Source organism: Epithele typhae (genome assembly GCF_022376455.1).
Source record: "Epithele typhae strain CBS 203.58 chromosome Unknown BXZ73scaffold_56, whole genome shotgun sequence".
Classification (NCBI taxonomy): domain Eukaryota; kingdom Fungi; phylum Basidiomycota; class Agaricomycetes; order Polyporales; family Epitheliaceae; genus Epithele; species Epithele typhae.
In genome coordinates this window covers 25,726-48,676 of record NW_025954247.1, presented here as the reverse complement: position 1 = coordinate 48,676, position 22,951 = coordinate 25,726, and the positions used below count along the sequence as shown (strand labels likewise).

At 58.2% G+C, this 22,951-nt stretch overlaps 7 protein-coding genes and 1 non-coding gene across 8 annotated transcripts; 1 reads left to right on the top strand and 7 right to left on the bottom strand.

Moving 5' to 3' along the window:
* Positions 1-891: 891 nt before the first annotated feature.
* Positions 892-975, bottom strand: BXZ73DRAFT_t165. Its single transcript has one exon. It is a non-coding gene; the product is annotated as a tRNA-Tyr (tRNA).
* A 131-nt stretch (positions 976-1,106) lies between these two features.
* On the bottom strand, positions 1,107-5,237 carry BXZ73DRAFT_104789 (uncharacterized protein; the record flags this gene model as incomplete). Its single annotated transcript, XM_048016020.1, has 20 exons — positions 1,107-1,214; positions 1,279-1,524; positions 1,577-1,657; positions 1,713-2,068; positions 2,118-2,235; positions 2,284-2,408; positions 2,462-2,526; positions 2,578-2,634; positions 2,687-2,714; positions 2,769-2,835; positions 2,894-2,991; positions 3,041-3,434; positions 3,482-3,741; positions 3,864-3,899; positions 3,947-4,235; positions 4,282-4,405; positions 4,461-4,532; positions 4,595-4,719; positions 4,846-4,912; positions 4,981-5,237. The coding sequence occupies 20 exons, from the start codon at positions 5,235-5,237 to the stop codon at positions 1,107-1,109; spliced, it is 2,973 nt and encodes a 990-aa protein (XP_047874323.1).
* A 430-nt stretch (positions 5,238-5,667) lies between these two features.
* BXZ73DRAFT_104788 (uncharacterized protein) lies at positions 5,668-7,782 on the top strand (the record flags this gene model as incomplete). Its single annotated transcript, XM_048016019.1, has 11 exons — positions 5,668-5,841; positions 5,911-6,345; positions 6,428-6,520; positions 6,558-6,658; positions 6,714-6,773; positions 6,833-6,839; positions 6,916-7,189; positions 7,249-7,364; positions 7,430-7,543; positions 7,614-7,710; positions 7,772-7,782. The coding sequence occupies 11 exons, from the start codon at positions 5,668-5,670 to the stop codon at positions 7,780-7,782; spliced, it is 1,482 nt and encodes a 493-aa protein (XP_047874322.1).
* Positions 7,783-8,637: 855 nt separating this feature from the next.
* Positions 8,638-11,443, bottom strand: BXZ73DRAFT_52312 (autophagy-related protein 13-domain-containing protein; the record flags this gene model as incomplete). The annotated part of the gene is made up of 7 exons (XM_048020787.1): positions 8,638-8,952; positions 8,982-9,154; positions 9,245-9,455; positions 9,514-9,984; positions 10,046-10,614; positions 10,799-11,258; positions 11,321-11,443. 7 exons carry the CDS (start codon positions 11,441-11,443, stop codon positions 8,638-8,640), a joined length of 2,322 nt encoding a protein of 773 aa, XP_047874321.1.
* A 728-nt stretch (positions 11,444-12,171) lies between these two features.
* Positions 12,172-13,410, bottom strand: BXZ73DRAFT_52346 (Clavaminate synthase-like protein; the record flags this gene model as incomplete). The annotated part of the gene is made up of 3 exons (XM_048020796.1): positions 12,172-12,606; positions 12,686-12,796; positions 12,928-13,410. The coding sequence occupies 3 exons, from the start codon at positions 13,408-13,410 to the stop codon at positions 12,172-12,174; spliced, it is 1,029 nt and encodes a 342-aa protein (XP_047874320.1).
* A 542-nt stretch (positions 13,411-13,952) lies between these two features.
* BXZ73DRAFT_91993 (peptide transporter PTR2A) lies at positions 13,953-16,028 on the bottom strand (the record flags this gene model as incomplete). Its single annotated transcript, XM_048026202.1, has 7 exons — positions 13,953-14,623; positions 14,679-15,021; positions 15,078-15,505; positions 15,531-15,651; positions 15,710-15,768; positions 15,826-15,892; positions 15,951-16,028. 7 exons carry the CDS (start codon positions 16,026-16,028, stop codon positions 13,953-13,955), a joined length of 1,767 nt encoding a protein of 588 aa, XP_047874319.1.
* A 1,315-nt stretch (positions 16,029-17,343) lies between these two features.
* On the bottom strand, positions 17,344-19,232 carry BXZ73DRAFT_104784 (esterase-like activity of phytase-domain-containing protein; the record flags this gene model as incomplete). Its single annotated transcript, XM_048016018.1, has 7 exons — positions 17,344-17,472; positions 17,535-17,638; positions 17,706-18,191; positions 18,240-18,403; positions 18,459-18,752; positions 18,812-18,929; positions 18,986-19,232. 7 exons carry the CDS (start codon positions 19,230-19,232, stop codon positions 17,344-17,346), a joined length of 1,542 nt encoding a protein of 513 aa, XP_047874318.1.
* A 1,435-nt stretch (positions 19,233-20,667) lies between these two features.
* Positions 20,668-22,440, bottom strand: BXZ73DRAFT_80208 (uncharacterized protein; the record flags this gene model as incomplete). Its single annotated transcript, XM_048023236.1, has 11 exons — positions 20,668-20,911; positions 21,029-21,061; positions 21,242-21,257; positions 21,311-21,454; positions 21,514-21,568; positions 21,726-21,745; positions 21,886-21,947; positions 22,000-22,001; positions 22,055-22,218; positions 22,253-22,356; positions 22,379-22,440. The coding sequence occupies 11 exons, from the start codon at positions 22,438-22,440 to the stop codon at positions 20,668-20,670; spliced, it is 906 nt and encodes a 301-aa protein (XP_047874317.1).
* Between the last annotated feature and the right edge of the window lie 511 nt (positions 22,441-22,951).

The following is a 22,951-nucleotide window of genomic DNA, read 5'->3' as shown; positions in this document are numbered from 1 at the left end:
AGTGAGCCTCCTGACCCGCTGAGATCCTCATCTACTCGTGTCCCTTAACTCCGCTACCCCAGCAGGCGGTTTACACCTCGCTCGCTTCAGCATCCCACATAGCAAAACAAAATCGAACCAGGCTCCTCACGCGGGATCGGAGAGTGGGATTCAAATTTCCGAGCGGTTTGGGGAAGCGCGCGAGCACAAGCGCCGTGGATGAGCGACGGTTTCTGAGCGACTCGAGAGGTCTGGTACTAGCGCCTCGAGACTCCAGTCCAGGCCGAGCCTTGCAATGGCGGGGCTTCTGGGCATGCATCCCGCCTAGACAGTGCCTGGCTCCCGGTGTGAGTAGCACAAGCGAGCAACGGAGCCTGCGAGCGCTAAGAGGGTCTATGGTGCAGTTCATCTAGACGCACTACTTTGAAGAGCTTATGTAATCGGTCACGTGGCGCAATAGCCAGAGTCGATTTTTGAGCATGGTCCTGGAGCTGAAAACGCCAATAGCGGGTCTACACATGTATAGGATGTCAATTGGACCAATAAAAGGTCTGAACATCATCATTGACGTACTCCAGCCTCAAGGTGAATGGCACTCCTTATTGAGGCAACCAAGTAGCTTCAACAGTGCACAGACCGACTGGAAGCCATCAATAATATGTCAAACTGTCCTGCAAGGATTGCTAACCATACTATCTATGCATCTGCTTTGGAACTCGCAGCAAAGTGAGAGGTGTAATCCTGATTAGATTGTCAGTATTAGATATTGGCGCTTAACGCATCACATCGCATTGCATGTAGAGTACAATCCAATCAGAAGCAACGATGGTAGGCAAAAATTAGTCGAGGTGTAAATATTCTAAAACTGCAATAGACAATCACTTCTGTATGTCCGAACAACAAAAAGACTAATCCCCTGAACCAGGATCGAACTAGTGACCTTGAGATGAAGTTATCCATTACAGTCTCACGCTCTTCCAACTGAGCTATCAGGGGACATACCATCACGTTTTCCCCCGAGCATATGAAGTGTCTTTGGACATTTAATGATACAAACCACACTGTGATACCCAGGAAAACTGGCACGAGCAAAACCATCATCTGACACCGAGATCGGAGACTAACATTCACACGGCGGCCCTCTGCTTGTCGTACTGCTCCCTCCAGGCCGCGTACCCATCCAGCGGAACCTCTCCAACCAGGCCAGCCGCGAGTTTCCGGAGCTCAGTGAGGTGCTGCGTTTACACGTTCACGTCAGTTCCTCCCCCTGGTGATCCCGAAGAGGGCAAGAGGACGTACACTTGTAAGCTGCAGCATGCCGACCACGGCGGTCGCGTACGACATGTGCCCGACGTCGTGGAGCGAGTGGCGAATCTTGGACCGCTCCTCCTCAAACGGGCGCGCCGACTCCGAGGGTGAGGCCCCGTACGCGTACATGCGGTGGTAGTGCAGGCTGTCCGGAGGTTCTTCAGTTGCGCTTCGTGCAGCGGCTCGCCGTCGAAGGGACGATGCGATTGCGTAGAAAGTCGAGGTGACGTCGCCGAGCTGCAGGAGCAGCGTTAATCCTAGAGAAGGCACTCGATGCCAGCGAACGTACAAAGTGCGGGTTGAGAATGGTTGTGTGTGGGATCGTCGACTTGCGCATGGCAGGGTCCATGTTCACGAGCGCGCTCGCCGTCTAACGGTTCAACCTATCAACATATCGAGCTACATGAGGGGACACCGGCACGTACCAGCACCAAGCTGTTCAGCATCTCGCTCTGAAGCTCCACCATCCTGCTGTAGTCCTCGTATGGCCATGTGCCGCGGATGTTCCCCTCCCACTTGCACATCTCTGTCCGCCTCCGCAGGTCCTGGATTTGCTCACTGAGGACGATGAATTTCGCGCGGAGGTCCTCGCGCCAGCCACGCGACGCAGGCGTGAACTGTCCGCCTGGGAGCTGAAAGGACTCGTCGGCGGAGAGCCAGATTGAGGTGAGATGCGAGTACACGTAAGAGATCCCGGAGAGGACGTTCGCGTTCCGGATTCGCACGGCCTTACGCCCTGACTTAGGTGGCAGCATCATTACGATGAACGACGCGGCGCAACCTACCAGCGAGGAATTAGCACTGCGAGTATGGAGAACATGAGAACTAACCGATCATGGTGGTGAGCCACCGTTTCCACGTGACGTCCCAGCCAATGCCGATATCTGCGGTGAGGTCGGAGAGATTCCCGTTGATCCACGAGTAACCAAGGACGATACTGAATGTCGCCTATAATTCATCAGAACCCCATCATGCTGTTCATGCTCTGATACTCACTCCAGTCATGGTAGCACCAAGCAGCCATTGCGGTGGAGCGTGAAGCCGCAAGAAGATGATGGGAAGGATAAACACCGCGGCACTGGCGGCGTTACCATACGGATTTCCAGTGCCGCTCCCCGCGCCTAGACGATGCACGTTGAGAAAAAGTCCGGCTGAGATGATAAGTTCCTCCCACCGATGTACCAACACGCCATACCCAGAAGGGCTCCGACGAAAGTCCCGATAATACGGAGCACGTAACTAACGAACACGTAAGACCACTGAAATCGTCAGGACCAGTCTGTGACTTACATGTACACTTGGTCGGAGGCGTATACATTCATCGTTGATTGAGCCATGATCAATACCCTAATCATGCCGTGAGCAACGTACTGCATCGCAGTGGTGAGTCGGTACTCACCATATCCCGCGCTCTCTGTACACAAAGCCTGGAAGGAAAACTAAATTAGGACTTGTAATGAAATGAAGCGTGCAGCACCAACCTGCAGATGCTTGAACCACTTGTGGTATCCATAAGGCGATAGTAAGAATGACCATCCGGAACGCAAACTTAAGGCACATGCCAGGTGAGCTCGGTTTCATCTTCATGCATGTGTGCAACACTTACCAACGCTTCCGGGGTCCCGGCCCATCTATAGACTTTGTGCACAGCGTTTGCAATGCGCTGCAGAAAGTTCCGAGGGGGCCGGCTGTCCGGGTCCCGCTCTACAAGAAGTTCGTGTCAAGTCACGACTACGCATAAGATGTCACTCACTGTGCGCCCTGATTTCCTCGGCATCCTGAGGCTTATCAGACGTGTGGTCTTCTCCGACCACATCCTGCCCTGACCCACGCGACGAGCGAAGGACCTGCCACAGACGCCTGAAACTGGTGGGTCCCCATAGCTTCGGCGTCTTCCGTTTCGACGCGACCGCAATGACAGTTTCCGCTAGAGTCTGGATCGCACGACAGACCGTTGTGAGGTTCGAAGTGAACGCAAATGCCACGTATAGCGAGCGGAGAGGGAGATGACGGATCTTGCCGGCGTCGTGGTGCTCGAGCAGCGGCTGGAACGGCTGCAGGAGGACGAACCGGCCATTATTCTTGAATGCTGCCATGGCATCCTTGAGCAGGGTAAGTGATTTGTCGAGCTCGATGAGGAGGGCGTCCTGTTCGTTCAAGAGCCAAACCACCTGTGCCTGTTGACGGAGACCACCAACAACTTGATGTTGGAAAGGACCTCGTGGGCTGCCGCGCGGACTTCGGATGTTGCCTCGCGGATGGTGGGGAGAATGTCCACGAGCCGGACCCGGTGCTCCTGTTCGACAGTCGCGTTGCAGTTCCGGAACTGGCGGAACAGGTACGAGTCGCCAGTTGCGGTGATTTGAGAATCGGCCACCGATTCGTTTTCGGGAGTGGGCTCTTCCGACAGAGCCAACAAGCTCGACATTAGCTGGGCGGACCCGTTGAGCGAAGCTAGAACATGGTGAGCGAGTCTTCAAGCTGGCAGATGGATCACATGCGCACCCAGTCGAAGAGCCACAGCCATAAGCGGAGACATGATCTCCGCTACGTCCTCCCCATTCCATCGCCCCAACTGAATTCAATATCGAGGAACTGCTTCGACGCCAATACTGTAAACGTGTCAGCCCTGAACGATAATCTATGTTTCGTGGCCTACGTCTTTGAATTTGAGCAAGTGAACTGGCCCTGAGCCCCTTGATCTTCCCAGCGAGAGGCTTTCCGGGCATGACGTCATGTGGGTCGGCTTGTAAAACTTCATCCTGAACTGTGATGCTGGTTTTGAACTTCTCTAGGAGATTGGCCACGGCGTCCATATGAGAGTGATTCAGAGTCTCCGGGAACACGAAGACAGTGAGCACCAGCGCTATAGCAATATAGCAGGCAACTGATGTGAGCATGGAGTTGAGGAGGGTGTACTGCGCGAACGGAAACAGTGGACCGTAGCTCTGTAGGGCTGTCAGCCAACGCCTCTATTGTGCATGAGAAACGTACACAGAAGATGTCCATTGCGATCATGCCGAAAACGCTCGTGAAAGTCAGCTTCGGCGCATATGCCCGCATCAGGGCGAACATGAAGACGCCGCAGCCAAGGAATACACCGAAGATCGCGTCAGAGCTGTATAATATATAATCAGTAATGGGTATGTGTAGATTTCAAGGGCTTGGCCTACGAAGCCTCTAGAAATTCGCCGTTGAAAATGGCGTCTTTGAACTCGGCCTCGGGGTTGGCCATACCTGCGGCACTGCGAAGGTTCGTGTCACCTCGAAGCCGTCCTATAAAACAAGATGTAATGAAAGTAGATACCTTTCTCGAGTCTTTTGAAGCGTCTCCTTCAAGACCGTCTGATTGCGGACTTTCAAAGATGCCGCCATCGCCGCGCACGAAAGAGCCCAACCCAGAGAGATACCAATCACTAGAGTAGCGACCGCCTAGTAGAGCGTCAGCACTTCGCCTATCAGTCGGGGAACGGTGGACGGGTGGGCTCAGCAGCCGTAATAAGTCCAAGCACCCCGCGATTTTCCTCACGCAAATCATGATAAGAACAGCGTACTTACGAAGAAGAAAACCTGCAATGGCATATTCGGCGGCAGGAGCATTGATACCAGAAGCGCGAAGAACGCACTATATTCCCCCATCCCATCTACTCTCAGCATCTCACTTCGGTGCGAGATGAGAATAGTGGTACTCACGTGCTGCCCAGGGTAGCCAACGACTTTTCCGGAATGATGAGTATGAACGCGCACCAGGAAGCCAGCCAACATCTCAGCAGCATCTTCCTCGACTTCGCGCTTCGCAAGTTTGTGATGATCCATGGCGGTAGCTTGTCCAAGAACGTCGTCTTCTTCTGCGCGGTCGCAAGGGGAACAGGGGTGGGCGAGGCCGCAGTAGACAGCTTTGCTCCCTCATGGACTTGTGGGGTCTTCTCGCTGGACTGGTCGGTGCTCATCGCGGGGTGCGGGAAAGTGGAGGAGAGCGCCCCAAGGCTGGGTATTTAGGAGGGAGCTCGAAGGCCTAGGGATATTTAGAATGCATCCGCCCTACAGACGTCAAAATGCAGACGCAAGGATCGAGACTGTGCGTTTGCCTACTGCCGGTCCCCAGCCACTGCACGTCGGGCCTCAAAAGGTGTATGCGCGTCTTTGTCCCACTGTGCATGAGGCCGCGCTGTCGCGGGGGGATAGGTGGCATGGGTGAGCAAGGCGGGGGTGGAAGAGGCGACATGCTCATGGTGGAAGAGGGGCTGGGTGGGGAGGGGCGCGCTAGGAGATCGCGCATGGTCGTCGGCCAGTGATGTCACTCGGCGCGGTTCACGCGTGCGAACGTGGGCTCCTGAGTGGATCGGACCTGTCCGGGGTTGGCGTCAATCCAAGAGGACTATGTTCTGCCTTTCAGCTCTCAGTCTCGCGTATCCTGCTCTATCCTCCGTGCTCGCCGCATATGCCGCCAACCAGACCCCTCTCGGCCCAAATGGCCTCCACCTGAAGCGCTTGCCTTTCTCCCACCTCGCCGATGGACGAGAGAGCATTGACCAAGTCCTTCGGGCTGTTGAGGTATGCCACCCTCTGTCAAGTAGACTCTCCGCGGGCCCCGCTCACGACCTTGACCGCATGGCCTGGTAGCTCGCCGGGGAAAAAGTGTGGAACGTCGGCCCCTCGCACATCGACGTTCTCCTCGACGCCGCATCGCACCATTTCTCCCTCGCCCCCTTCCTCGCACCCCATGTCGCCAACGCGGGCACCGTTCCTCTCACATCCGTCGACGACCTCCCCATTCCAGATTCAGACGGGCACGCAGAATGGCCAGAGCCAACATGGTCCTCGCCCGCGAACGCGACCTTCCACGCCGTCTACCATCCCCTCGCGGAGATCGCGGACTTCATGAGCGACCTCGCCGTCGCGCGTCCCGACCTCGTCACCCTCGTCAACCTTGGGCACTCAGGAGAAGGCCGCGAAATGTATGCGATCCAGATATCGAGCACACCCGCGGGGGCGAGGGGCGCAATGGGGGCGCGGAAGGCGGGCTTCGTGATCTCGGGCGCCCAGCATGCACGCGAGGTGAGTGCGGTTTGTGCGCGCGTTGGGTGCGCTGCGACCATAGTCTGCGAGGGTGGGGTTTGATCGTGTGACCTCCGCGCAGTGGATCGCGACTTCAACTGCGCTCTACCTCGCACACTCCTTGGTGTCGGACCCCACAGAGGAGTTCTCGCTATCGCCATGGCTCGAGTTTTTCGTGAGTCATTTTATCTTCCTTTTGCGTTTCTATGCAGATGAATACAACCACCGTCGTCTGTGAACTTAAGGACTTCTATGTCATCCCCGTCCCCAACCCAGACGGCTATGTGTACACTTGGGAATACGACCGCCTCTGGTGCGTGCCTCTCAGGCGCCTACCCCACCGGCTCGCAATTCATGTCGTGTGACAGGTATAAGAACCGCCAGAACATTGGCCCTGCCGAGCGGTGCACCGGCATCGACATGAACAGGTGCGTACATGCGAGCCCCGTCGCGCTCGCGCCCTCAAAGCTGACCTGGCACCCCACAGGAACTGGGTGCGTACGGACTGCTCCCGCACACGTGGCCTCGAAGGTCTGGGCGAATTCGCGCTGACCCGCTCCGGATCTGCAGGGCCACAAGTGGAAGGCGAAGTCGCGGCTGCCGTCGGCACGCGTGCTCGCAAACTCAACTGCGGAAGGCGTAGACGATGACGAGGACGAAGATGAGGCGACCTGGGAGGAGGCGAAGAGGAAACCCGGTCGCGGTCGGGATGCGGACCCGTGCTCGACGTGGTTCCCTGGGCATAGACCGTTCGAGGCCCCGGAGGTGAACAACATCGCGAACTACATTACGACGCTGCCGGCGCTCAAGGCGTTCGTCGACCTGCGCAGCTATGGGCAAATGGGTGCGTCTCGTCTCCACACTGGTCCGGACGGACGACTCACGACGCGTGCATCGTCCCAGTCTCGACGCCGTTCTCGTGGTCGTGCAAGAAGTCCCCGAAGGACGCGGAGGACCAGATGGAGGCCGCGCTGGGCGCGACGAACGCGATCAAGCAGGTGCACGGCACCGTCTTCACGGTCAGCGTCCCACATCGCATGCACGCATCGCATGTGCTGATCTCCCTCTCGCGCCGTCCCCGCAGACCGGCAGCCTGTGCGAGCAGGTGTACCGCGCGTCGGGCAACGTCGTCGACTACATGTACGCCAAGGCCGGCATCAAGTTCGCCTACGCCGTCCACCTCCGCGACACCGGCACGGTGCGTCTGCGTCTTCCCCCGTCGCCTCCCCCGCCCGCGTGCGTCGTGCTGACGGGACATCGCGCCACAGTACGGCTTCTCTCTCCCCGCGGAGTGGATCAAGCCCGTGGGCGAGGAGACCGCGAACATGGTCCGCTTCCTCGCAGGCTTCATCTCGAGGGGAAAACGTGCGTCTCGTCAAGGCTCTCGCCGCCAGGTCGCCCACCCTGATACTGACGCGATCCGCAGTGCACGAGTGAGCTCGGGTGTGGGGTAGGCAAGGTTGAGGGTGTCGAAGCGTCCCGTCCCACATCATGCTGTCCCTCCTATGCACACGTACCGTGTACTTCGCCGTTGTACGAGTAATCCAGCTAATACTGCCGATTCGCCCCCTCCGCCGTCTTCATCCGTCGAAAGCGCATTCGTGGCGGCGGTGGCGCTGAGAGCAGGAAGAGCTGGGGTTGTTCTGGTATATTCGTCGACATATACAATGGGTGTAAGCGAGCTGGCCGGGTCTAATATGCGAGACAGAGCACCATGCTGTCGATGGGCGGGGCGATAGACGGGGCGGATGGAGGGACGGGGGAGACGGATGCGTGGGTGGGGGATGGGGGGGGAGGGGGGTAAATGTGGGATGCTGGGGGCGAGTTCGGGTACGGTACGGACGATGGGGTGCGGGCGGGGTGGAGGAGCAAGTGCAGAGTGTCGAGCGTGATAGGGTACCGGTACGGTACACGTATGAATATAGGACACGGGAAGGATAACGAGAGGCTAGAGAGACGGGAGACAGCCACGGCAAGCAGGGGTCATGAGCAGCAATGCGGGGACGTGAGAAGCGTGAGGAAGGCTAATAATGCAACAGACGGGCGCCGCGCAGGCGGCGGCCCAGGAAGTAGGCAGACGCAGGTGATGTCCGAACGTCCAGGAATAACAATAAGTAAATGCTTGCATGCTACATGGCGCGGGAGATGAGGGGACGGGATGGGGGACGGGAGACGGAGACAGAGACAGGAACAAAACATCATGTGGACGGACCGAGATCCGCACAGAGGAGGGAAGGGGAGCATAACGTGGATCACGAACACCAGAGGGAGATCTTCAGCCCCTCACTCGCCTCACGGGCCCCTCGGCACCCTTCGCTCGCCCGACCCGCTCACCTCAGGATCCATGCGTCCAATGACCTCCTCCGATGCGACGCTAAACCCGCTCCGAACGCTGCCCGTCGACGGTACCCTCGCACGCACGTACTGTCGCGGCAGAGGCAGCGGCACGCCTCCAATGCCTAGCCCGGCCACCCCCGAGCCCATCTCTGAGCCCGACGCCGAGTCTGGTTCCGCCACGCCGCTTCCCCCACTGCCGAGCGGACTCTCCCTGCGTCCGGGGCCGAAGCTGCCCAGCGGCGGGCGTCGGATGGTCTGCGCGCTCTGTCGCTCCGTCGCTTCTGAACCTGTCGTCGCACTCCCGCTCGATGCTTCGCTAGCATCCCGGGCCGTCTGCGGGAGCCCGACCCAAGTCCTTGTAAGCTTGCGAAGAAGTTCTCGTTCATCTCGCGAAGGCGTTCGTCGACTGCGTCTTCCGTGGTGAGCACGGGTTCCATGCCTGAGGCCGACACCGTGCGATCGCGGAGCGCCGCTGGAGGTTCTGGCGGGAAGGCGGATGGTCTGAGGGGCGAGGGGCGCGTTGCTGACGAGGGCTGCGAGTCGGCGCGAATCGGCGAGTCACGTCCAAGAGGCGTGCGGCGCGGGAGGGAGCTCGGACTGGAACCCATGCTAGGGAATGCGGCCGCAGAAGGCGATGGTGAAGCGGAGGAGCCCGATCCACCGGGTGAATCGTCTCGGCGAGAAGGGAGGGGCTTGCGAGCGTCGATATCTTGGACGAAGGCCGAGATGTCGTCGTCGTCGGTGTGGTTGCTCATGAAGGATGTGCTTTGAGGCTACACGTGCAGCGTTTTGAGCATGAAACGTGCATAAGGGATTGACGAGAAAACATACCTTGTCCAAATCCTTTGGCGTATTCCTTGGACTACCCTTGGGGCTCGCTTCGCCTGGTGCCCCGGCAGGTGTGTACTTCGTCCCGAAGCTACTCGAATAACGCTTCCCCTGCATCCTTGGTGAGGGATTCGACAGTCCCGTCGGACTTATAGAAGGGAACTCCGCAGATGTCGGGCGTCCCGAACCAAGATTGGACGGGACAAAGGGAGGCGAAGGCCGGAATGGTGTGACCGGCGACGACGCGAAGTTACCTCCTCCCGTTGTCGGAGAAGACGGAAGGCGCGACGAGGTGGGCGACTGGGCAGGGCGGGATGGGAGGGACGGGCCGGTGCCAACCGCGAGCGGTGATGACTGGCGGAGCGACGGCGAAGGAGAATGGAGTGAAGGCGAACCAGAGGAGATCGTCGACGACTTGAACGGGTTCACGGTTGGCAAGGGTTGTCGACGGATCGGCACGCCCAATGGAGAGTCCTGGGGCGCGTAAGAGTGGTCAGACCATACGAGCATCGGACGCGTAGAGATGAAGACGTACCGCACCACGGCCCTGCAGACTCTCGCGACGCATACGAGCAGCAAGGGACGACACTTCATCCCGAGAGCCCATAGAAGCGCCTTGTCTCGACGACGATGAATCCGACACTCCAGATGTACCCATCCCGGCGCCGGAGAGATTACGCGAGATGGGGAGAGGGATGTTGCCTAATCTCGGGCTTCCGTTCGGGCTGACTCTCGGCGCTTGTGACGAGGAGAATGACGACGTCCGTGCATGGTGCGTGGTGGTTGGGGGAGGGATAACAAAGCGCTCTGCTACAGAGCGGGGAGGAGAGCGAGGGAGGGAAGTCCGTAGTGGTAAGCTGCCCGGGGAGCCAGATAGGCTCTCCCGTTGCTGGTTCCTGACGAGTGTCGGCGTGAACTCCGGACCCTCTTCGAGAGAAAGGAAGTCGGCGGAAAGCAATGACTCCGCGGTGTCGAGTTGGAAGTCTGGCGCGGTGAGATACCTGGCTGTGACGGAGAATTCGCCCGCAGGATGGGTGATGGGGGGCAGCGTCTGCTGCTCATAGTCGAGTGGCGGAGCAGAAGGCGAGAATGAGAGGGGTGTATCTGGGTTTCGAAGCAGGGTCCATGCGGATTGATAGTCAGTACACTGATCCATGTGTGGCACGGAACTGATGAAAAGTCAAAAGTTTGGGTGGATGCGATTGTGGGGAAATTGTGGGCGCAGGAGCGCGGTGGTGTGTATGTATGCGCGGGGAAGAAGCAATGGAGGGACAAAAGCAAGACTCACCTAGATCCAAGATGTGGTCACGGTGTATGCTCGCATCCACATCGTCTACCCGAAGGCGGATGCTGAAATTGCCATTGCGATTACCACCGACTCGCCTTCGAAGACGGCGGGAGAGCTTCCAAGCTGGAAGGACGTGGAGGAGCGTGTATATGCTGCGGAAGAGAGTGATGCTGTACTTGTACATCGTCGAGGGCTGGACGTCGGAGGTATGGTCGTAATGGGGGCCGTGAGGGGTGAAGTCGAGCGACCAAGTCTCGAGGACGATGTAACGTGGAGCGGGTTCGATGCGGACACGAGAAGAGTCCGGGGCATGGTGGACGAGAACCTGGTTGGAGACTAACTCGGGGATAGATAGCAAGACTTGGAGCCTGAAGACAGGGATGGTGGGGGCTGAGGAGATAGCGCGGTAGATACGAGTGTGCTCCTTGAAGAGTTCAGGGTCCGGGATCTCGAGGTTGAACTAAGGGAGAGCAAGGAGATTAGCATGTGCGGTCGGGAACGGGGCGAAGAAAGGGGGCGGACCCATTTGTCGAACTTGGCGGTGGGAGGAGGGTCTGCGGTGGCTCGTGCATGGTTGACGACTAGGGCGAGCTTAGAGTACAAGTGGTGTGCAATCTGGTCGGCCTTCTGTGTGTCATTGGACATGGCAGGGGCGGCGGGTGCGGAGGGCAGAGAGACTAGGGCGACATTAGGGCGTATATCTAGGAAGTAGACGTGGGCTGTGATGGACGAGCTTGGGAGAGAGGAGGGCGAGTCTGAGACGAGACTGACGCCGACGGGCCTCCTCCCAGGAGCGCGCGCCTAGTGGGCGGTTCCCCGGCTGCCTATCGCGAGCTGCCATTCTGGGCTGCGCTCCTTCTTCTCCGCCTGCTTGCTTGCTCCGTCTCCCCAGTCACCACCACCCGGCACCGCGCCCAGGCCAGTCACATCTGATGCCCTCGCGTCCACCCGCCCCATCGATCGCCCTGCTTCCCCCTCCGACTGCGCCTCCTGCGCCCCCTGCACACAACGCTGCGTGCCCGTGCGCAATGGGGCCGCCCTGCGCACCCGTCCTGTTCTGTGCCTGCGTCCCGATCAACCTACAGCCTATAGCCTCCCCGAAGCTCAGTGCGTCTGCGCAGCCCCGGTGACTGTGCACGGGGCCAGACCTGCCCCACACGGACGCAAGATGGCAGTCATGCAAGCGACGACCCCAAATACAGGAGAAGACGGCTCGGCTTCTATCGCGATCCGCGTCTAGCCGTCTCCGTCCCACCCTCGCCGCACGTTTCTATTGTATGTGCCAATCCACGTCCACCAGGGAGCCCTGCTAGCGAAGACGAACTATCGGTCGCACTATGGCCTTTGTTCTGCATTATTCCAAGCATTGGCCATCACTCGCTCCGCGACAAGAACCACCAGCCTACGCCCGCGGTCCACCCCTTGCGCTTTTCATGATCCTCCGCTTTCGGCCCGGAATTTCCATCAACCTCGACGTTCTCGACCCGATGCCACCACCCGCGCGGGATGAACAGCGTGTCCCCCTCCCGCAGCACACAACTCAGCGCGCCCCCATTGTCCAACACCGCCTCCGATACTCGTCTCGGCGCGGAATTTGCGTCCAGCACAGCGTCGAAACCGTCCATCGCTCCAGGGGTCCGACGAAGCACGACATCGAGGCGGGCAGTGTTGCGCGAGAACGTGGCATCGGTGAGCACCTCGTTCATGGATGGCGGGAAGATCAGGAAGTGTTTGCCGTGCGCATCTGGAGCCGACGACGCGAGGAGGGAGAAGACGTTGTGGTACGGATCCCGGTGGATTGGCGTGACCTGTGAGTCATACATCATCAGCGATTCCGCGATTTCCCGTACAGAATCACGCCAGATCTGACAATGAGACGGTACTCACAGTCGCACCACGCCCCACGAAGAAGCTCTCCTGGTACAAGTCCACCGACCCCTGTCCCAGCAGCGCGGCGAGCACGCCCGGCCTCCGCACCATCTCCGACAGCCCGGGGACCTGCAGGTGGTTCAGACACTGGCCCTCGACGATCGCGCTGCCCGCAAACCACAGAAGCGTGTCCCGTGGGGAGGCGACATGCTTCCGTGTGTCCCGTGCGCCCACACACAATGTCCGGCTGCCGGACTCACCTCTTCACACGCGCGCCATTGGGCCAAGTACAGCTGCGCCTGCTCTTTTTCGGCTGGTGCGGCGCTGGTCATCCAGTCCAAGTATACACCGAGCGGAACTTCGAACCGACCGCCGGCGGACCCGGACTCTGGCCGATCGTACCTGCCGACCTCCACCTCGACGCGGCGGTCGCCGTCTGCGCGCAGTGCTTTGAGCAGCGTGTCCGCGCGGCTGTTTTCTGACGACCGAGGGAGGCCTTCGTCGCCGATGCCGCCTTTGAACAATAACGGTCCGGAGGTTGGGGAGCGCACATGCTCTAGGAAAGCCGTGGGAGATGTCTTCACTTCTGAAGGTGCGTGTTGGATCGATGTCGTCTTGAGCGGAATGAATCGCTCGCCTTGGCTGGGTGGTGCGGCCGAGATGGCGTAGGTTCTGCGGAGCGGGAGGAGAGGGGAGTATATGCGGCGAGCATGGTGGCAGCGGGTGCCGCGCAGGAGTCTCATGGTGATGGATGTAGAGTAGCGTGCTACGTCACATGGCTGTCATTGGTGGCTATGAAGCTCGCGTGGGAGAGCGAGTCAATCAACGACGAAAGTCGATATTCCCGCCCGATTCGCCCGATTTTTGTGCTATGCATACTTAGGGATGCAAGAGATTCCATTCGTACACATCCTAGCCAGATTAAGTGGCGTGCCGCACATAGCCACGGCACGAACACCACTCCAGCTTCCCATCTCAGCCGCCAAGAGCCGGTCAGTTTCTTTCCCGCATTCTGGGACGCAGCAACACCTTGACTTGTACCCGCGTTGACCGTCTCTCTGTGCGCTCTGCTTTTCAGAAGACATGTCTCACTGACTACCGATAGACTGGTCGCACCCACATATATACTTCAACAGATTCAGGCTTGGCAACCGGTCGTGAAAGATCGTGGGGGAAAGTCTAGTACTACAACACACTACGAAGCATCCATCGTGAGGATGGAAGCAGGTCGCGACAGAGACCAAGAGACCCACGCAGAGACCCACAGCAACGAAGACACGAGCGCTCAATGCTTGTTCGACCCTGGCACAGCGGGCTTCTCCCCCAGGTGGTTCAGCTCGTCCTCCTGCGCGTCCAGGTGGCGGAACTGGAACCAGAAGACCGTGTCCGCGACGAACGCGAGCGCGGCCATCACGCCGTAGTTCCACACCAGCAGCGGGTCCTCCGAGAGCGCGACGAACGCCTCGCCGAGCGCGGACGAGAGCGCGGACGTGAAGAAGAAGACGCCCATGACGAGCGAGCGCATGTTCTTCGGCGCCTTCGTGAACGCGTACTCGAGCCCGGTGATCGACGCGAAGATCTCGGAGAGCGCGATGAGCACGAAGGGGCCCGCCTGGATCCAGACGTTGAGCGGGGACGTGAGCGGGTTCCCGTCTGCGTCCGCGCAGGACGCGGCTTCGTACCCGCACGGGGAGGTCTTGTAGATGTAGTGCTGCAGGACCGCGGCCCAGACCATGGCTGCGGCGCCGACGAAGAAGCCGAGGGTGATCTTCTTGATTGGGGTGAAGCGGATGCCCGCGCGGGCGAGGGCGGGGTAGATGAAAAAGTCGAAGATGGGGATGAGGATGATGAGCGCGAGCGGGTCGAGGTTGCCGATGATGTCGTTCGGGACGCCGTTCGTTACCATGACTGCCGCTTGGGAGATCAGGTTGTTGTACAACTGGTTGTACGTGAGCCCTGGGAGCACAGCAGTCGGTACAAATCTCGCGAGGAGATAGACGGGGAAACACACAGTAGATGGGGATCCAGGTGAACACAACACAAGCCTTGAGACCACGGCGAACCTCGTCCACCCACAAATCGTCGAAGGTCATCCACCGCGGGCGGTCCTCACTCTGGAACTTGCTCGGCTTTACTCTTTCCCAGAAGTCCGCTGCGTGCATATTCTTGTACGTCGTGATCGGATTGACGCTCCAGCGGCCTTTCATCGCCAGACGCCAGAGGCGGATCGTCGTCTGAAGCGGGGATCCGGTGGGCGGCGCCTTGACGTACATGTTGCGGCCATACCACAGGATGAATGGCGAGATGAGGAAGAACACGGTGGGGAGGAGGTACGACAGGTAGAAACCGACGTACTGTAAACCGTAATGTCAGCTTCTCCCAGGTCGGGTGGAACCAGGACGATACTTGCCTTCTCGGCGTAAACCATGGTGATCTGGCCAACGAGGGCACCGATGTTCGTGAAGAGGTAGAAGTACATGTAGATACGTGAGGTGGTCATGATAGGGTCAACAATGACACGCTCGCCGGACTTGGTGTGGCCGATGAAGAGCTTCGACTTTTTGTACTGCTCCGCGACAAGAGGCGAGATGTTGGGTTTGAAAAGTCCGGTTCCGGAGCCCATGATGATGATGGCAATGATGAAGCATGCCAGGGCGTTCTTCGAGTGTTCGATGACACCGGGAACAGATGAGATAATGAGGAGAATGTGACCGAAGATGGCGAGACCACAGCCGATACAGACGGTCTTGAACCGACCCCAGTGAGTGTCCGCAAGATACGCCCCGAAGAGAGGGACGACATAAACCCTAAAAGGTCCCGAGCGCGTTGGTATCGGACCTTGTGGAAGACTCGTACAACATACCAGAAAGAGTTGAAAGTCGTGAGACCGTCGATGCACGCTGACCAAAGCCAAGTGCGCCTGCCTGGATAGAGTCCGCGCCAGTCCTTGAACCGACGGGCAGAGGTTGTTGGATAAAGTTGGTCTGCGCGCTCAAATTCGTCAGGTCTGTGCGACTCGAGCACAAGCTAAACGGTACTCACGAAGACGATGGTCGTACCGTAGTATGAGAAACGCTCAGCCATCTCACAGATGGCGATGACTGCCAACCCCTCGTCAGCGTGCCGCTTCATGCGCCTCGAGCAGGAGGAACACTTACAGTAAGCGCGTACAGGGAGGCTGTCCGAGACGCGGCGGAGCGTCTGCTTCTCCTCTTCAGTCGGGAACTCAGCCCGGCATGCTCCGAGTCGGAGTCGGAGTCGGAGTCGTCCCGGATGGACACACCCTTCTTCTCGAGCTCGAGTTCGTCGCGCGTCGCTTCAGCGAGCCCGCTTCGATTGCCTTGTCGGAGCCGCCAGACATGTTCGTCGTTCAGCAAGTGCCGGGGCGGGTGACAGCCAAAGGTTCGAGGGACGGGGCGGGTGGAAGGACGGGGACTCTGACCGAACAGCGAGGGTCCCTGAGGAGAAGCTCCCGCGCCGTGCATGCCCGTCTTTTATGTCCCCGCAACCTCTGCCAACCGCCACTTAGCGCGAGCAGGAGAACGGGTTCGCCTGCGAACACCTCTTGACAAATCAGCGAGATCTTCTCGTCCGTCTCTCAGCTGAGCTTGGCGGGCGATATGTGTCTTGAGTGCAAAGCCACGCGCGCTTGGCGACGTGCGACAGCTTCTGGGCGTTTTCACTGGTGGTGCCAGTGCGGGCCCCGAGTACAACGCCCTCCGAGGCGGTTGAAAGTTTGACGACTTGCTCTCTATGCGCGCATACGTTCAGCCACTAGTTGCAGAGAAATCCAGTATGACTATGCGTACCTGCGTCAACCAAGAAGCGCGAAGTGGGGCCAACGGCGTCGAAGCACAGCACGTGTATCTGGTGCCTGCTTCTCGCTCTGCGAAGAACTGTTGCATGCGGACTGAGCACCACGCACACTTGGCAGTGCTCGTCCTTTCGTCGTCGCATTCTGCGCGAGCCAGCTGGCGGGTCGGAAGTAGTACGAGCCCTTCAGGCACCTGCTCGAAGTCCACCTTAAGCGTTTTGAAGCGGATAAGCTGCGCGCGGGCTTACGATCTGATATGCATTTCAACTGTCCCTTCTGCGAGGAAGTTGGTTGGGCTTTGAAGGTCCGAGGCGTCAAGATACGCGGTGCGTCTTCGTCGCGGCATCGTCCCACAACCCGGATGAGTTCCCGAAACCTCCGAGCTGCGGGGTCCCCAAGTCAGAGGATGCGTGCTTGATGTGGGCCATGACCCATGGCCATCACCTCTCTTGCTTGCTCAACGGCTTGGGCCCGCATCGTCGACCGGAGTCGGAATCCAATCGATACCGTTCCTGTTGGAGAAGACGCTTCATAGAAACCATGAGACCATCAAGCAACGAAGTGCATAAATGCAAGCCCGAAGAACTCGTTCACTTCGTTGGCGCTGTCACCTGGGCCTTTGGGGAAAACAAAAGCAAAAAGTGAGTCAAAAGGCGGACTCACTGCTTACCGAGCCTCTCCAAACTTAAGACCTTCCCACACGGGCATCCTCTTGGAGATGCACTTGGGATGGTTCGAACGCCATAATGACATCCAGCCATGAGTCTGATGATCTCCCGCGGGAGAGCGTTGACATTCACAAGAGCATGGTACGCGAAAACGGGACACAAAGCAAATAACGATAGAGTGGGCGCTCGCTCGCTCACGCGATGTTGACCGTCGCGCCCGGGAGGGTGACGCGGAAAACCATGAACTGGTTATCGTTGTCGAGTCCGGCGTCGTACGGCTGACCCAACATGCTGCCGTCGGTGGTGATGTAGTCGTTGTCGGCCTAAGGGGTTGGGAGATTATCAGCGCCGACACTCACAAACGGGGAGAAGGCCCGGGGCATACCACCGTGAAGAGGAAGTAGTCATCCGGGAAGGATGGATCGTTGCACGGAGCAAGCGCGAGGGACTCCCATTTGGCATCGATCAGCGTCTGGTCCGCGGGCTTGCCTAGTGAATCCAAGCGCATATAGTCAGCATTTCTCGATGCCTGGATATTGAATGGTAAATCGCGCACCGTTATGGAGGCCGAAGCGCGCGAGCTGGTCATCGTCAATGAAGGACACGAACCCTACGTACTGAGCCGGGGTGACGCTCTTGTCAAGCTTGCCGTTCGGCGCAACCGGGTTGCTCGGATCGTCGAACTTGGTGCCGTGAATGTCGGTTGCACCCGAGATGTCGAAGAGATCCGCCTGCTTGTACGCCGAGTTGTTGTCGTCGCCCCCATGGCCGTCGCCGTCGCGCGAGAGTACCAGAAAGACGTCCTCGCTGACGAAGTGGATCTCGCTCTGCGGGAAGGTCTTGCCCTTGGAGCTGAGCGGAAGTGGGACGACCCACTCGCCGATGAGTGGGGGCGGGCCAGAGAGAGGCGAGGAGACGTCCCAGGCGAGGAGGCGCGTGTAGCGTTCAGTGTCCTTATCGCCACCGCCGTCTTGCATGGTGGCGGACTGGAGCATGGCGTATAGAGTGTTGCCGGTGGGATCAGCAGTGAGGCCCTCGAAACCTATGGCAATGAGTTAGCGCTGATTGAAGGTCACAGAAGTGCACACACCCTGGTTGCCCGAACGGCCAGTGTCAGGGTCATCGACAGACGTAAAATCGATCTGGCCGTTGACCATAGGCAGGATAGCATTAGGAGGTTCAATGGCCATGAGAAGCGAACCCTCGGCGCTCATGAGGTAAATGTAAGGACCATACTCGTCACTCGTCCAGAACCTGCGTGAGTTGGTCGGCATCACGGTCGACGGAAAGAGGACAAGCAGCCACATACGTGCCATCCGAGTTGATGACGAGGCCCTCAGCGTCGATGGTAAGATGACTGTTTGAAGGGGCGATGGGCAAAGGTGGGTCCATGACCTGACCGACCAAGGCCGCCGGCCGGACACCAGTCGCATCGAGACCAGTGGTCTTCTGGTTGTTGCGCTCCGTGTAGAGCAGCGTGTCGCGGTAGGTGAGCTGGAGCGTCTCAAGAGCGTCATCAAAGTCGAGGTCGTCGTCGCCATAGTATGGCGAAAGAACGAAGTCGATGTTGTGGTGGCGAGCCTGGTAGTCGATCGTGCCGTCCCTGGCAAACGTTGACGGATCAGAGACGAAACCGAACCCACGCACGGCGCATACACTCACACATTGAAGCCACGATCGGGCTGGACGACAATGGTGCCAGTGAATGTGCCATCTGATTGCTGGATGAATGAACCCCGCTTGAGCGCGACGCCGCTCCCGATGCCGCCAAGGGTGTCCCCTATCCCGCCAAGAACGATGTCAGCGCGCCAAAGCGAGATTGAAGGTAAAACGGACCGGTGGATTCGGTAAAGTTGGAGGGATCAGGCCAAACGCAACTAGACCCTGTTGGTGGGAGAAGATCAGACCGCGTCGGGAATACCACCGATGGCGATAAGCTTTCCTTGTTCGTGTACGTCTTTCCAGCGAGCGAAACGTTCACGAAGTTGTCCGGGTCGGGTTCCGTCGCGGCGCGCGCGAGTGGGTGAGCGAGCGCTGTCGCGGCGTGGAGGGCGAGTGCGGAGACGATCCATGCGAGGGCCATCTTGCTTTTTCGTGCGCTGGAGGCGGGCAGCTGCAGCGAGCGAAGACCGTGCACGACCGCGGTCGGACTTTATACGGGGCGTGGCGGCATGCTAAATCCCACTGGGCAGGACGGCGGGGGCTCGGTGCAGCCGTTGTCGATGGAAGGAGGTGATGGGAGTCCGGGACCACGCGGGGGGTAACGCACGTTCGTCCGTGTACGCCGCATTCGGCGCCTGTTTGGCAGCCCCTACTTTTAGACTCGCTCCAAGAGCCCGAGACGTCTGCACATGTTCGCCCTGTGCTGCGCTGAATAGAAGAAGAGAGTCGGCGTGCTTAACTTCCGGGTCAGATGCGCCGGGGCCCGGCAGCAACGGCATGTTACGACAGCGAATCGACGGCCCCTTGCGGTCTTGCTGTCGGTGGGGCACATACGGGTACCCGCCCTCTCGACGATGGCGGATGTAAGTGATGACAGTCGAAGCTGATTCAAGGTGATTTGCCTGCCATGTGAGATCGCCGTCACACAGCTCTTTCGATGGAACCAGTGCGCCGTTCGACCGCTGAAAGATGAGAGTCAGTACAGGCCTGTGTCAGTCACAGGTCGACGCGCCGAACAAATCCGAATACGTACCGATGTTCACTTGTGCCACTAATGCCCTTAGAGCGGCATTAGATCGGATGCGTTGCCAACAGCTCATGCGGGGATTATTCTTGTACCTCTCATGTGTGTGCACACTGCACATGATGTACAAGACGCTGACCGGTGCTTGAAGCTTGAAGTGACAGTGTGAAGAGGCTGTCGAGCATTGACGGATTCAAGAAGGCCGTGGGAGGGAGCCACGGAAATATCTGGTCGATCGAATAAGCGATTGAATCCAGAAGATGGCGTAGGAAGCCTAGGCACTGGCTTGGTACCTGAGTGACTTTATTGAACCCGAGCAAGAACTGGGAAACTTTACAACTGTTGATTTGTCTTGCACGTCAGCAAAGCAGCAGAGGCGCATCTAAATTGTGATCATCATTCACCTCAACCGCAAGGGGAGCTGTAGCATCCACCCTTCCTCCGTGACAAGCGACGGGGAACAAGAGATGATCGCTTGAGATCGTCCAAAGTCCGGGGGCAATCAATGCCGGCCCATCCAATTCAAGCTGTCGACAGACCAAGAAAGAGATTTTGTCGCCGGCTCTGAGCAAGCCCGTCGTGAGGCAGTGTCCACCGCGGCATGAGGAAGACGAGAAGACGAGAGCGTCATGGTGAGCTGTTCAAAGTTTGCAGGCGCAAATTAACTGCCACGCTATTGGCCAGAGTGTGAGACACGTGACCATCACTGTACCAACACCGATGATATGACGTCATTATTGATGGACCCCAAAGCATCCATGGCCTCTTGTAATGGAGAATGTATATTATATCGTTGAGCGCCAATAAAAATGTAATACAGCCATACAGGATCCTAATTCCTCTCAAACAGCCTTGAAAACATGTCACAACGCGAATCCCGCACCTTCCCCGTCTCCCACGTGGCTCTCACGCCATTTTGGATCAAGCTCGATCTCGTCCGAGGGATCATCTTGCGTGGTTCCTCGCTGTACGATATCGCAGAGCCCATCGACCCGACTACGTGGGCGAACTGGAGCGTGCCCTGCGGATTGGCAGGACCCATGCCAACACTCGTGGCAAGGCTGTCTTGCAACCCCCTGTTTGTTCTTGTAGGTCAAGAGGAATCGAGACACCAGAACCGCTGTGATACTGTGATTGAACGTAATCTCGTCTCATTAGAAAGGCGTATGAACGCGGGCAAGGGCAAGACGTACGGTTCGGTGAAAAGCGTAACATAACTCAGAGGGCTGATCCCGTCGGTGGCAATCTATCATCGCAGAGCTCCGATGAGCACGGCTTCACAGAGGAAGGGACTCGTGACATACCGCAGTCAAAGTGAACGACAGGTGGATGGCATTCAAGCCAACAGAACGCTTCCGGGGAGTTAGGGCGACAGTTCCGTCCTTCAAAGGGAGGGCACAACTCACAAGAAGTAGATCGTTCCTATTCCCCGCGGTCAACGTGAGACATAGGATCGAGCGTTGGAGAACACGTACCATCATGCTGTAACGTGTGAGAAAGTGACCGCGCCATGACCTCGTGCTCGTGGAACAACTTCGTTGTCCCATATGTTGCAACCCATGTGGCGATGATGACAATTGCATCCGCCGCAATAGTACTCCCTCGAGATGTGATCGAGACTGTATATATGGTGCCTGTATGTCAGAAGGTGCCGAGCGACCATTAGACTTGGACTTACAACTGAGGGAGATCCAAAGATAGACGTCGGCGGTCAGATTTCTGGGCCCGCGAAACTAGCGCACTCACGCTTTGGTCATCGTGAGATCAACAGACAGAACGGCTGAGCAGCCTGCAAGAGGGTCGTTGACGGCTGAAAGCCAGTGATATTGTGACTGTACGATGCGGACGGATTAATCTGTATCAGCTTGTGAGGGGCGTGAAGAAACGCACCAAGTTAAGCGCCACAGGCACTAAAGACAGCAGCAAGACGATGAACGAAACGGGCCATCTTGCATTGCGCCCGCACAGGGCGAAAACTCGCAGAGCGGAGAAAGCTGGATCGACTGTCGTGAGCCACGGAGTCGATCGCACGGACATTCCTGCTGCTCACCAGCCCAGGGGAGGTACTGAAAGACCGTGATCGCTTGCGTCGCGAGAACGTTGTTTAGACAACTGCAACGAGCTCAGGTTTCTGATCGGCTTCATTGTGAAATGGTGCACCAACCTCTGCCAACACCGTTGGTCGCGTGCTCTCAGCGAAGACGAAGGAAGGTGCTCACCCTGTCATCCAAAGGTACAAAACCGGACACGATCTCATAGACGTGCAGTATGAGCGGCACATATCGGTTGACGAAGAAGAGCATGGAGGCCCCTGTTGGTTTGCGCATCCAGAACAAGTCGATCTCCTTAGCGAACGTAAGGGAGTAGTCGTACGCGAGGAACGCTGCGACGCGATCCGCATGACATCAGCTATGAACGTTTGAACCATCGGATTTGAAGCACGTACTCATGGCCGCGAAGGTACAGCAACTCCCGACAAAGCTGCGCTCCGATCCGTACGGTGTTAGAGCCATTGACATGCCTAGAGGAGATCTAGCACTCACAGACTGTCAAAGAACTCAACAAAGGCAGCGATCTCCGCGGCCGCATCACTGTCGGACGACATGGCGTTCCAAGAGGTTGGACCGACACGAGAGCTTGGAGAGTGGAAGTCGCGTCGGGTAACTTCGCAGGGGAAGCAAAGCGAGAGATGGGGAAAAAGACAAGGACAGCCCAAAGCCCGCAGCCCAGCCTCGTTCACGTATATACTGCAGTCCCACCCGAGGATGCGATGACCAAAACCATGACGCCGGCCGCTGAGTTTGATGCTGGAGGGAAGATCCCCTTGAACGGGAGTGGGGCACGTCTAGCAGAATATCAAATTCCCGGCGCCGGTGCCATGTACGTCGTACAAAGTGCGCCCAAAACAAAGTACGGAAGCCTCGTGTGAGGAGGATATGCCGGTTTAAAGACGAGGCGGCTTACGTATGGGCACCGCACTTGCGCTGGCCGGGCTCGGAAGATGTGGTCTTCGAATTGCCAGACGTCCGCGCACGCAGAGGTGAGGCCTAGGCTGGACTAGCGTGATCGTCCTCTCCAGTAGTGTTGCGATAGCTCGGCTCGGCTCGGCTGGCTGC